Genomic DNA, 14,288 nt, shown 5'->3' on the forward strand with positions numbered 1-14,288 from the left:
GAAGGAACGTAAAATATATAAAGGGAGTAAAATATATAGGGAAGGTAATCAGGGAAGTGATGGAGTCCAGGTGAGTCTGATGGCGCGCGGGTACGGGTAATGATGGTGACAGGTGTGCGCCATAACGAGCAGCCTGGTGAACTAGAGGCCGAAGAGGGAGCACACGTGACATCAACTTTATGGTCACAAGATTATTACTGACAGTGCCCCTGGGAAGATGTGTACCTGTAGCTGTACGATAACGCTGTGACATACTGGGAATGGGATAAGTTACCTCAGCAGGGGTTTGGCTGTTTTTGAGTCAATGTTATGTTGGCCGAGAGAATGTATGCCCCTTTCATAATTGGATGCAAGGCATCCCTCCCGTAAAACTGGGGCCTCTCCCAAAAGTGCTGAAAATGGTAAATGTTTTTAAAATAAATCAAGGGACAGTAGGATTTAAGCCAGAGGTGTTGCCAGAGGAGACGACTAAAGCATTCCATTCAGTGACCCTTTGTTGGTAGAGACCCAGAAATTAGAACCCACTGCCTAGCCTGCCTATGAGCCCCCTGAAGTCCTCTTTTAATTCACCACAATTTATGAAGATTGTTGTGGTTTGTACCAACATCATTTTTTATTTAACTAGGCAAGTCAGTTAAGAACAAATTCTTATTAGAATGACAGCCTACACAGGTCAAACCCGGACAACACTGGGCCAATTGTGCACCACCCTATGGGGCTCCCAATCACAGCCAGTTGTGATACAGCCTGGATTCAAACCAGGGTGTCTGTAGTGGCACCTCAAGCACTGCCTTAGACCACTGCGCCAATCGGGAGCCCGTGCCGACTGTGTGAGAATTTGGATGCTTCTCCATCACAGCATGGTCCTGGTGATCTATGTCACAAACACGGGCTCCAGAGAAGCAGTGGGTACTTGCTTCCACGACCACCACATCCCTAACTATGGAGCTCCCTATAACAACCACTAGTGGAGGATGACGAGAATGTCGCTGCGAGCCTGTGAGGCGTGTAATGATCCAGGGGATGGCCAGCTCATCAACCCAGGACCAGATACAGAGGAGCTTGCGCTGGGTGCTGAGGTGGAGTGGGAAGGCCTCACCGGAGGGCCCCGGTGATGTCAGGGGGCTCAGAGCCATAAAACGGTTAGAGAGCCGCAGGTCTGGACGTGAGGGCAGAGGGAGGATACGTTGGAATGTTCCTCCTCTTTTACCTCTAACGCCATTCCACTTTGCCTCCAATGGTCTAAAGCAAGACACAATAGTTCTCCAGTTCTCGTGTGTGAGATGTTAATCTTAACATTTTCTACTTTTGACAACTAGTTTTGGAAACCACCACTAGAGCAAAGGCTAATTATCTGGCTACTGTATATCTTCTCAGTTTATTCATAAACAATGGAGCCTCCCTTGAGGACAGGTCTGGAACCGGCCTGGCAGTGCAGATCATCTACGACCTGGGCGTTGACTACCACAGACCGGACCTGCTTCCCCTTACTCAGCATGTTTTCTCAACCATGAGAGGTGCAAGTTCTGAAAGAAGTCCTCAGGGGTGGCTAGGTCCTGGGGACAGAGATTAACAGGGACATGTAAGGTTAGAGGTTAGCGTTTACAGGGCAAGGAGGTAGAAGTCGCATTCCCCTGCTCAAACTTTGCATGTATCAACTGTGTCGTGATTGCTATAACATATGATGTGGTTAACTGATACTTAAAATAACTATCCAGGAGTTGTAAGATCTGGCAGGCATCAGCAATGCCTGGGCAACGGAACGCGGCCAGAGTCTGAGGGGTCAGGGTGGAGATGGGTGGGTTAAGTTTACAGTGTTAGGAGCTGGTTGGGTGAGACTAAGTAGGTAGATATTTAATAGAGTGGGAACAAGTTCCCGTAAATAAACACTTCGTGGGCACTCAATCATGCAGGATGGAACAACCTGAGACTGTCCCACTTAGATGAACTGACACTGGCTCCAGCTTCTTGGCACTGCACACAGTAACCGTGGTTACGCAAGTAACACCCCACCCTCCTCCACCTTCACACTCTAGTTGTCAAGATAAATCTGTTGATAGGGCACAGAGCCATATTATGTGAAGAAACAGACAGACCCCCATTACCACAATGACCCTGGAGCCACCCTGATGCTGAGATCAAAGACTAAACTTTGACCCAGCAACAAGACGGGAAATATTACCTATTTAGCTACACACACACACACACACACACACATGCAGTGTGTTTATTTTACAATTTCATACAGTACATGTCATACAGTATGTGGGAGTTTATGTAGATATGAGAGAGAGAAAGTGCAGTACCAGTCAAACGTTTGGACACCTACTCATTCCAAAGTTTTTCTTTATTTTTACTATTTTCTACATTTTAGAATAATAGTGTTGACATCAAAACTCTGAAATAACACATATGGAATCATGCGGTAACCAAAAAAGTGCTACACAAATCAAAATATATGTTATATTTTAGATTCTTCAAAGTAGCCACCCTTTGCCTTGATGATGTGGGGAGGCAGCTAGCCTAGTGGTTAGAGCGTTGGACTAGTAACCGAAAGGTTGTTAAATCGAATCCCCGAGCTGACAAAGTAAAAATATGTTGTCCTGAACAAGGCAGTTTAACCCACTGTACCAGGCTGTCATTGTAAAAAAGAATTTGTTCTTAACTGACTTGCCAAGGTAAATAAAAATGATGGCTTTGCACATGCTTGGAATTCTCTCAACCAGCTTCATGAGGTAGTCACCTGGAATGCATTTCAATTAGCAGGTGTGCCTTGTTTAAAGTTAATTTGTTTCTTTCTCAGTGTGCTTGAGCCAATCAGTTGTGTTGTGACAAGGTGGGGGTGGTATACAGAAGATAGGTAAAATACCAATCCATATTATGGTAAGAACAGCTCAAATAAGCAAAGAGGAATGACAGTCCATCATTACTTTAAGACCTGAAGGTCAGACAATCTGAAACATTTTCTTCAAGTTTCTTCAAGTGCAGTTGCAAAAACCATCAAGCGCTATGATGAAACTGGTACTCATGCGGTCTGCCACAGGAAAGGAAGACCCAGAGTTACCTCTGCTGCAGAGGAGAAGTTTATTAGAGTTGACTGCACCTCAGATTGATTCAACCAATGTGCGCCTGCCCTGTACGATTGTTGTCGGATTATGCAGTCTGAATGGTGTTTACAATTGAGATGGGTTGGGATGAGTTGGACTGCAGAGTGAAGGAAAATCAGCCAACGAGTGCTCAGCATATGTGGTAACTCCTTCAAGACTGTTGGAAAAGCATTCCAGGTGAAGCTGGTTGCGAGAATGCCAAGAGTCTATTCCATGTCGCTTCAATGTAATTTCAGTGTGGCAACAACGTTGATTCAACCAATGTGCGCATGCCTCATTTGAGTCCACCCAAAATGTTTTAAAACATTTCCACACAGCTTTTAATAAAAACTGCTGCATCAGATGACCTGGCCTCCACAATCACCCGACCTAAACCCAATTGAGATGGTTTGGGATGAGTAGGACTGCAGAGGGAAGGAAAAGCAGCCAACAAGTGCTCAGCATATGTGGGACCTCCTTCAAGACTGTTGGAAAAGCATTCCAGCTGAAGCTGGTTGAGAGAATGCCAAGGATGTGCAAAGCAGTCTTCAAGGCAAATGGTGGCTACTTTGAAGAATCTCAAATATAAAATATAATTAGATTTGTTTAACACTTTTTTGGTTACTACATGATTCCATATGTGTTATTTCATAGTTTAGATTGTTTCACTATTATTCTACAATGTAGAATAAAAAAAAAAAAGAAAACCCTTGAATGAGTAGGTGTGTCCAAACGTTTTACTGGTACTGTATATCTGTAGCATTGTGGAAACATCGGTGTGTACATGAGCATAAAAATCATGACTATGAAATTAATGCCTGTAGTTCTATGTATGTGTGTTTTACATTACCTGAGATTGCCATTTCCTCCAGTAGCACCCCTGAAGGTAGGAACTCCATTCTTTGTAGGATTATGCATTCTGAATGGTGTTAACAATGTAGGCAAACCTGTTGGTTAAGGCCCCATTAGGCACAGACGTCAATTCAAGGTCTATTCCAGGTTGGTTCAAAGTCATTTCAGTGTGGAAACAACGTTGATTCGACCAATGCGAGCCTGCCCAGATGGAGTCTACCCAATGTTTTAAAAGTTCTGAATATGAATGAGCAAACTCGTTCAAATCAGCTGTGGTTCGTAAATGAAATTGTTTTTAGAAAACATTTAAATACAGCTTTTAATAAAATTAATATAATTTCCTCAACGATACATGTATAAAACTGAAAACAGTGAGGTGATGAGCCATCAAGTCAGGATAAAATGTACATGGAATTTGTTTACTTTTCTTATAGTAATTAGTTTGAAAAACCGTAAAGACTCATTGAACGTTTCGCTCCAAAATTCGGTCATGGATAGAAGGGATCCAGCTTTTGTCAAATTATCTTAACAAGTATTTTTATTGTATTTTAGCTAACTCTAAACCTTTTCATAACTTGCTATGTTAATTATCCTGACCTGTAAATGATCCTATACGAAATGTCAAATCTGACGTTAATTTACCAAAAACTGTATCCTTTCTAGCCAGACCCCAAAATCCACTGAGGGGAAAGATATAGTCTAGTTTATAAGGACCTCTGGTGGTGTTAAAACATAGAACGTTTTCTCTTTCCTGAGCTCACACTTTCTTTCTTTCTTATTTTCTTCATTTTCATTCCACTTTGCTGATACGTCCATAAAGGACCCAATATTTATAATTTAATTCCACAAGATGGCGTTGGATAGGCTATTTTGAAAATGTATCACGAATGTATTACACAATTTACAGTTATGTCTTTTGATTTATCATAGTTTACAAACATGAAGGGAAATAATGTTAATGTTCTCATAATGTTAGCTTTCATAGGCAGTCATATGTTTGTTCAATAACCTCGAATAAATGCACTGACTTGTCTGATGTTTCCATTTTAGCGATTTTTCCCCCACTCTGATATTCCATTCTCATTCCACTCTGCTGTTGGGTTATTAAGGAGCTCTGTAATAGCAGCTCCCGAGCCTCGCTTCAAATCTCCCAGCATCTCCTTCTCCTGTTCTACCCTTTCTATTTATTTCTCTCCCCATCAATACCTTCCCGTGATCGGCCGTGGCTCTGTGTCTGTCCCAACACGCCAGTCGTCACTGGACGCTGCTCAAATTGATGGCGGCTTCTCCGGAAGACCATATAGACCGCCAGCGGATCAGGAGAGTCCGGTCCAAGAGCGATACCCCATACCTCGCCGAAGCTAGAGTCTCCTTCAACCTGCATACAGGTAGGTTTGTTCTCACGTGTGGCCATTGATTCTCGGAGCACCAAACCTTTATATTGTAAACTAACGGTTTTGTAAAATATAATTATATTTTATAGTTATTTTTACTGAGACAGCTGGATCTGCACTAGTGCATATATAATGTGGACATTTGGATTTGCCTATTTTGCCATTTTGGACACATTTATCATATCGAATTGTTTGATTGGTGAATTGATAATTTGCTATTAGGCTATGTAAGAATAATAAGAAGATGAATGGTCATTGTACAACGTGTGAGATTTTATTTCGTTAGAGAACGGCATTAGGTCCTCTAATTCATTTCAGTTACATAATAGAGGGAGCATTCGACTGACAATCGAGCCCCAGCGTGATCGTGTAGTCACCAGCAAGGTGTTCAGGATTATGCCGGAGATCCCTGACAGAGAGCATATTGGTGTTGACTGTTAAAGCACCCGTTTATGTTAGATACATCCAAGTTATTATATACAGTGCAATATTATTGATATATTAGATGTTGATTATAGTCCGTTTCTGGCTTGTGGGAAACGTACACAAATTGCTCCCCTCCGAGCGCCTAGGTGTATTGCATCTCTTGTTACCATGGTGACTTGGCATAATTTTCGGGCTGAGTCTGTTGTTAGCCCACGAGAGGCATTCATATTTTTTTGCATTGTAATAGCATACAACTTCAACCAAATACAGCCACATGTAGCCTAGGCATCCGATCACATATGGCAGTTATTCGTAATTCGATATCATGCAAAATATGGTCTATGCGATTGCATGATTGCCATGATGAATTTGTTCATAAATAAATAGCCTTGGAGCCTTTTGCATGGTTTTAGTTGGCATATAGTCCGTGCATCAGTTCAATAGTATTGCAGTGCTTCTGTCACCTGGCCGGAGCTGTCCACTGTGCTGTGGTGCTGAAACGGTTAGATAGCCCACATTGCTTTGCGTACGTGGCTTCAAATAACTTAAGGTAAAGTCTTTAAATGTTTTCTTTTCAGATCTTTTTTTCTGTATTAATCTGCTGCATTTTGTTTCACCGTTAATGTTATGATCACACCCACACCATGAGTGATCTTCTGTGACTAAACTGCAGCATCAGTCCCTATGGTGTTATTGATTAACAGTCAATATTGCACCGACTTGTAGTCCTTTGCATAGTTTCAGGAATAAATACTTTTCAGGCTATTGATGCATTCTGGAAATGTTTACTATCTTGTGTTTTGATTTGTCCAAACCATGTTTGTTTTTTTGCTCTCAACTGCAACTGCAATTTAAAGAGGACATTTGGAGCAGGTTACTTTCCCCCCAACTTTCTAAAACAGTGCTCCCAATCCTATCAGGTAGGCTAAATGCTGTCCGCAATTTTGTGTGCTGTATGGGTGTGCCTTGAGGGAGAGTGAGAGGGAGTGAGAGGGAGGTACAGAGGTAGGGAGTGAGGGAGAGCTAAAGAGTGAGAATGAGAAGAGAGAGAGGGGGGATGATGGAGGAAGGGAGAAAGAGATGAAGAGAAAGAGGAAAGTGGTGATGAAGGGAGAGAGCAAAATGATTGGGAGTGAGAGAGAAACAGAGCAACAGAGACAGAGGGTTTACATATGGTTTGAGGCCAGCAGGAGGCCAAGCAGAGCTTCTATGTGGAAACAAGGTCACCAAGTAATTTAGTCCAGATGAGCCCTGAGGTAACCTGGACCCAGTTCACACTGTCTGTTCTAATGAGCCAGTCACTCTGTGGCAGGTAGCATGCTGTGAGGGTTATGACTTTGCATGTCTGTCCTCCTTTTGCCACCTTTTTGGGAGGTGGCCTTAGTGGAAAGGGGACAGAGGAATGGGGGCCAGCACTTACAGGATTCATGGAATAGGAATGGAATGCTGCTGCTGGGTCAGAGTTTGTGTTACTGTGAGTGTGTGTGACTGTGATTGTATGCTATCTGACCCCGTATTGTGACCTGTGGTGTCTGCAGCAGACAGATTGTCATACAGTATACAGTAGCAGCATGCTTCAGGTCTATTCCATGAATCCTGTAAGTGCTGGTCCCCATTCTTCTGCTCCCTTTACACCAAGGCCACCTCCCAAAAGGTGGCAAAAGGAGGACAGACATGCAATCTGTCTGCGGCAGACACCACAGATCACAATACGGGGTCAGATATCACCTAAACTCACAGTCCCACACACTCACACATACTCCGACCCACCACAACTCAGATATCTGAGGACAACAGACAAAACATTCAGAGTGGACAAGAGTTGAATTATCTGAGGACACAGTTCAAAAGGCAGACTATTGTCTGATTGGTTGATGGACATGTTTATCCAGGGTCAACATAATAAAGAGGCGTCAGGAACATCGACAGCTTGGAGAAATCAGTACGTGCAGTGCTAGTTGTACTCTGAACTGTTCACCATTTGTGCTGAAACTGTTGAAACATTTGGATCTCTGTTCTCCCAGTATCACATACAGTAGGCACCAACAGACATGATCATCCTGTTCTTAGCTCCTAGACAACTTTGCAGTATTTTTATTTTTTTGTGTGTTACATTTGACATTATTTGCTCAGATGAAAATAACTTTTGGATATTAGATCGGTGGTACCAGCATGTCGACCAGAAATGTGACTTTCCTTAATTGGATTCTTTGTTTGTACCCTCTGAGCCAATTCCACTCATCCCAGGGGCTGCTCCAAGACACTGTCGATGGAGAAGAGGAATATGGAGTGTGGTTTTTGTCAGACTCAGGAGGCATACCGCTTCCAAGTATATTACTCGCTAATGTTCAGTCCATAGACAATAAAGTAGATGAGCTCAGAGTGAGGATCTCCTTCCAGAGAGACATCAGGAACTGTAACATTCTCTGTTTCACGGAATCATGGCTCTCTCCGGTTATACTGTCCCCATCCATACAGCCAGTGGGGTTCTCCGTAGATGAAGAAATAACTCTCCAGGAAAATGAAAGGTGGAGGGAGGTGTATGTTTCATGATTCACTAATCATGGTGTGATTGTGGTAAAATATAGGAACTCAAGTCATTTTGTTCTCCCGATCTGGAATACCTCACCATCAAATGCCGACCGCATTACCACCCAAGATAATTTTCTTCGGTCATCTTCAAGGCCGTGTATATAATCCCTCAAGCCAACACCACGCCAGCTCTCGAGCAACTACACTGGACTTTGTGCAAACTGGAAACCACATATCCTGAGGCAACATTTATTGTAGCTGGGGATTTTAACAAAGCAAATCTGAGGAAAACGCTTACAAAGGTTTATCAACACATCTCCTGCGCTAATCGCTCATCAAGAACCCTTGACCATTGATACTCCCCCTTCAGGGATGGCTACACGGCCCTCCCCCACACTCCCTTCAGCAAATCAGATCACACCTCCATTCTGCTCCTCCCCTCCTATAGGCAGAAACTTAAACAGGAAGTACCTGTGGTAAGGCTCGTTCAACATGGTCTGACCAATCAGAATCCAAGGCTTCAAGATTGTTTTGATCATGCAAACTGCGATGTGTTCTGGTTTGCTTCGGAGAATGGCATTGACATACACTTTATATACAAAAGTATATGGACACTCCTTCAAATTAGTAGATTTGGCTATTTCAGCCACACCCAAGCAAACTCCATAGGCTAACATTGGCAGTAGAATGGTCTTACTGATGACCTCAGTGACGATCAAAGTGGCACCATCATAGAATGCCACCTTTTCATCAAGTCGGTTCTTTAAATGTCGACCCTGCTAGAGCTGTCCCGGTCTGTGCTGTTATTGTGAATTGGAAACATCTAAGAGCAACAATGGCTCAGCCACAAAGTAGACCTCAAAATCATGATGCGCAATGCCAAGAGTTGGCTGGAGTGGTGTAAAGCTTTCCGCTCCTTTGGAGCAGTGGAAATGGGTTCTCTGGAGCGATGAATCCCGCTTCACCATCTGGCTCACCATCTGAACCTGGGTTAGGCAGGTGCCAGGAGAATGCTACCTGCCCCAATGCATAGTGCCATAGTGCCAACTGTAAAGCATGGTTCGTGCTAGGCCTCTTAGTTCCAGTGTACGCTACAGCATACAATTACATTCTAGATGATTCTGTGCTTTGAAGTTTGTGGCAACAGTTTGGGGAAGGCCCTTTACTCATTCAGCATGACAATGGCCCCGTGCACAAAGTGAGATCTATACAGAAATTGTTTGTCAAGATCAGTGTGGAAGAACTTGAATGACCTGCACAGAGCCCTATCAAGAGACCTCAACACCATCTTTGGGATGAATTGGAACGCCGACTGCATGCCAGGCCGAATCACCCAACATCAGTGGTCGACGTCACTAATGCTCTTGTGGCTGAACGGAAGCAAGTCCCCGCAGCAATGTTCCAACATATATATATTTTTCCACCCTTATTTAACCAGGTAGGCCAGTTGAGAACAAATTCTCATTTACAACTGCGACCTGGCCAAGATAAAGCAAAGCAGTGTGACAAAAACACAGAGTTACACATGGGATAAACAAACGTACAGTCAATAACACAATAGAACAATCTATGTACAGTGTGTGCAAATGTAGTAAGATTAGGGAGGTAAGACAATAAATAGGCCATAGTGGCAAAATAAATACAATTTAGCATTAACACTGGAGTGATAGATATGCAAATGAGGATGTGCAGGTAGAGATACTGCGGTGCAAAAGAGCAAAAAATAAATAAATAACAATATGGGGATGAGGCAGTTGGGTGGGCTATTTACAGATGGACTGTGTACAGGTGCAGTTATCGGTAAGCTGCTCTGACAGCTGATGCTTAAAGTTAGTGAGGGAGATATACGTCTCCAGCTTCAGTGATTTTTGCAATTCGTTCCAGTCATTGGCAGCAGAGAACTGGAAGGAAAGGCGGCCAAAGGAGGTGTTGGCTTTGGTGATGACCAGTAAAATATACCTGCTGGAGCGCGTGCTATGGGTGGGTGTTGCTGTGGTGACCAGTGAGCTGAAATAAGGCGGGACTTTACCTAGCGAAGACTTATAGATGACCTGGAGCCAGTGGGTTTGGCTACAAATATGTAGCGAGGACCAGCCAACGAGAGAATACAGGTCGCAGCGGTGGGTTGTATATGGGGCTTTGGTGACAAAACGGATGGCAATGTGATAGACTACATCCAATTTGCTGATGAGAGTGTTGAAGGCTATTTTGTAAATGACATCGCCAAAGTCAAGGATTGGTAGGGTAGTCAGTTTTACGAGGGTATGTTTGGCAGCATGAGTTAAGGAGGCTTTGTTTCGAAATAGGAAGCCGATTCTAGATTTAATTTTGGATTGTAGATGCTTAATGTGAGTCTAGAAGGACAGTTTACAGTCTAACCAGACACCTAGGTATTGTAGTTGTCCACATATTCTAAGTCAGAACCGTCCAGAGTAGTGATGCTAGTTGGGCGGGCGGATGCTGGCAGCAATCAGTTGAAAATAATGCATTTAGTTTTACTAAACATCTAGTGGAAAGACTTTCCAGGGGAGGCTGTTATAGCAGCAAAGGGGGGACCAACTCCACTCCATATTAATGCCCATGGTTTTAGAATGAGATGTTCGATGAGCAGGTGTCCACATACTTTTGGTCATGTAGTGTGTACATTGACTCAGTGACTGAGTTTATCAGGAAGTGCACAGAGGATGTTGTTCCTCCTGTGACGATTAGAACATATCCAAAACTTGGACAGACGGCAGCATTTGCACAAAACTGAAAGCGCAAACCACTGCATTTATGCACAGCAAGGTGACTGGAAACATGGACGAGTACAAACAGTCCAGCTATGGCCTCTGTAAGGTAATCAAACAGGCAAAACATAAGTACAGGGACAAAGTGGAGTCGCAATTCAATGTGGCAGGGACTCCAAAACAATCACGGATTGTAAAGGGAAAACCAGTCATGTCGCGGACACCGATGCCTTTCTCTTTGAAAAGCTAAACACTTTCTGCTTCGTGGAAACACTGTGCTGCCGGGCACTGGCCACCGCTGCTCGCCAGGCCTGTGAGCTCTCGTTCTCCTTGGCCGACGTGATAAAGACATTTTAGCGTGTTAAACCTTGCAAGGCTGCTGGCCCAGGCATCATCCCTAGCCGCATCCTCAGAGCATGCGCAGACCAGCTGGCTGGAGTGTGAACAGACATATTCAATCTCTCCATATCCCAGTCTGTTGTCCCCAATTGCTTCAAGATGGCCACCATTGTTCTGTTACCCAAGAAAGCGAAGATAACTGAACTAAATTACTATCACCCCATATTACTCACTTCTCTCATCATGAAGTGCTTTGAGAGGCTAGTTAAGGAACATATCATCTCCACCTTAATCAACACCCTAGACCCACTACAATTTGCATACCGCCTAAAGAGATCCATGGATGACACAATCACCATCGCACTGCACTGGCTTGTCCCATCTGGACAAGAAGCAGCTGATCGTGGACTTCAGGAGACAGCAGAGAGAGCACATCCCCATCCACATCAACTGGCCGCAGTGGAGAGGGTGAAAAGCTTCAAGTTCCTCTGCGTGCACATCACTGACAACCTGAAATGGTCCATCCACACAGACCGTGTGACGAAGACGCCACTACAGCACCTCTTCAAACTGAGGAGGCTGAAGAAATTCGGCTTGGCCCCTAGACCTCACGAACTTCTACAGATGCACCATTGAGAACATCCTGTCGGGCTGTATCACCGCCTGGTATGGCAATTGCAGGACATCTAGAGCACCCAGTGTTACAGGAAGGCCAAGAAGATTATCAAGGACCTAAAGCCACCTGAGCCGCAGCCTGTTCACCCTGCTACCATCTCAGTGGTACATAGTTATTGAACACTGGTCACTTAAATAATGTTTACATAGGTTTTACCCACTTCATATGTATTTACTGTAACTACTGCTGTACACACCTTTTCTTTTCATATACTGTCTATTTACACACCATCATATACATAGATATTTATATTCCAGACTCTGACATTGCTCGTTCTGATATTTCTTAATTCCTTTCTTTATGTTTTTGGAATTTGTGTGTATTGTTGTGTATTGTTAGGGATTACTGCACTATTGGAAACATAAGCATTTCACTGCACCCAAGATATGTGTATTTAATATATATATATATATATATATATATATATATATATATATTTTAAATTGAACCTTTATTTAACTAGGCAAGTCAGTTAAGAACAAATTCTTATTTACAATGACGTTCTATCGGGGAACAGTGGGTTAACTGCCTTGTTCAGGGCCAGAACGACAGATTTTACCTTGTCAGCTCGGGGATTCAACCATCACCCTTCGGTTACTTGCCCAATGCTCTAACCACTAGGCTACCTGCCGCCCCACACAACCAGTAGAATTTGATTTGGAGATACAGTCTCTGCTGAGGAGCTAGCTCGGCCCTGCAAGCCTGTATTACCCAGCCAGGTCACCCGTGATACAAGTCAGCATTCGATGTCTGAGGACGTCGGGAGATTACCTGGAAACCAGCCACTAGGGGCAACAGTTAGCAATAATACGTACAAGTCTTATTATTATTATTTATTTTTTTAACAACCTACCTTAACCATTCAGAGTTAATGCCTAACCTTAACCATTCAGAGTTAATGCCTAACCTTAACCATTCAGATTTAATGCCTAACCTTAACCATTCAGAGTTAATGCCTAACCTTAACCATTCAGAGTTAATGCCTAACCTTAAACATTCAGAGTTAATGCCTAACCTTAACCATTCAGAGTTAATGCCTAACCTTAAACATTCAGAGTTAATGCCTAACCTTAACCATTCAGAGTTAATGCCTAACCTTAACCATTCAGAGTTAATGCCTAACCTTAACTATTCAGAGTTAATACCTTACCGTAACCATTCAGAGTTAATGCCTAACCTTAACCATTCAGAGTTAATACCTTACCGTAACCATTCAGAGTTAATGCCTAACCTTAACCATTCAGAGTTAATACCTTACCGTAACCATTCAGAGTTAATGCCTAACCTTAACCATTCAGAGTTAATACCTTACCGTAACCATTCAGAGTTAATGCCTAACCTTAACCATTCAGAGTTAATACCTTACCGTAACCATTCAGAGTTAATGCCTAACCTTAACCATTCAGAGTTAATACCTTACCGTAACCATTCAGAGTTAATACCTTACCGTAACCATTCAGAGTTAATGCCTAACCTTAACCATTCAGAGTTAATACCTTACCATAACCATTCAGAGTTAATGCCTAAACTTAACCTTAGACACTTTGAAATGTTAACTTTTGGAACAACAGATACCTGGATGGACATGAGACTGTGAGAGCTTGCAGATAGTACCATAGCATCCAATTACTTTATGATAGGATTCACCCTTTAATGGAATCAGAGTTGAGTACAGTAAGGGGTGAGTATGACAAGACGTAGGTATATTGAATTGGCCTGTTTAGCGGCGTGTGGATAATTGAATTAGTCTCTTTGATTAGATTAACCTGAGCTGCGTCATACCGCTGGCTTTTCATCCTTAATCGAGGTGTTTGTTGTTGTTGGAAACAGCTGTTAAAATGAACCCTAGCTGTTGTCTCTCATCTCATGTTATGAAGCTCCCAGTGTGCACCTAGTGATACTGTACAATACCACAATGCCATCCTTTTGGAGGTTTTCTCAGAGCAGCTGGGGGGCCAGTCCAAAGGATGTACTGTATGTGTATGCAAGAATGCATGTGTGCATATGTGTGTGTGCATGTGTGTGTGTGTGTGTGTGTGTGTGTGTGTGTGTGTGTGTGTGTGTGTGTGTGTATGTGTGTGTGTGTGTGTGTGTGTGTATCCATCACTAATCTTTATATGGCTCTGCTTTGAGCTATTGGAACTACATCTGTCAGACATGTTCACTCAAGGCACTAGTGCAGTGAGGATTTCAATCAACAACCCCAACAGGAAATGACTACTAACCAAAGAAGCTGGGTGACACTTCCATTATA

The 14,288-nt window shown here is 43.1% G+C and overlaps 1 protein-coding gene across 2 annotated transcripts in view; it reads left to right on the forward strand.

Moving 5' to 3' along the window:
• Nucleotides 1-5,181: 5,181 nt before the first annotated feature.
• The window catches only part of LOC110530432 (phosphatase and actin regulator 1), a 91,172-nt gene continuing 82,065 nt past the window's right edge, over nucleotides 5,182-14,288 (forward strand). For both annotated transcript variants that reach the window (XM_021613491.2, XM_021613492.2), the window contains exon 1: nucleotides 5,182-5,326. In XM_021613491.2, coding sequence (XP_021469166.2) covers nucleotides 5,215-5,326 — 112 coding nt within the window. In that variant the 5' untranslated portion in view covers nucleotides 5,182-5,214. The remainder of the gene's footprint in view (nucleotides 5,327-14,288) is intronic.

Source organism: Oncorhynchus mykiss, chromosome 8, assembly GCF_013265735.2.
Source record: "Oncorhynchus mykiss isolate Arlee chromosome 8, USDA_OmykA_1.1, whole genome shotgun sequence".
NCBI lineage: Eukaryota > Metazoa > Chordata > Actinopteri > Salmoniformes > Salmonidae > Oncorhynchus > Oncorhynchus mykiss.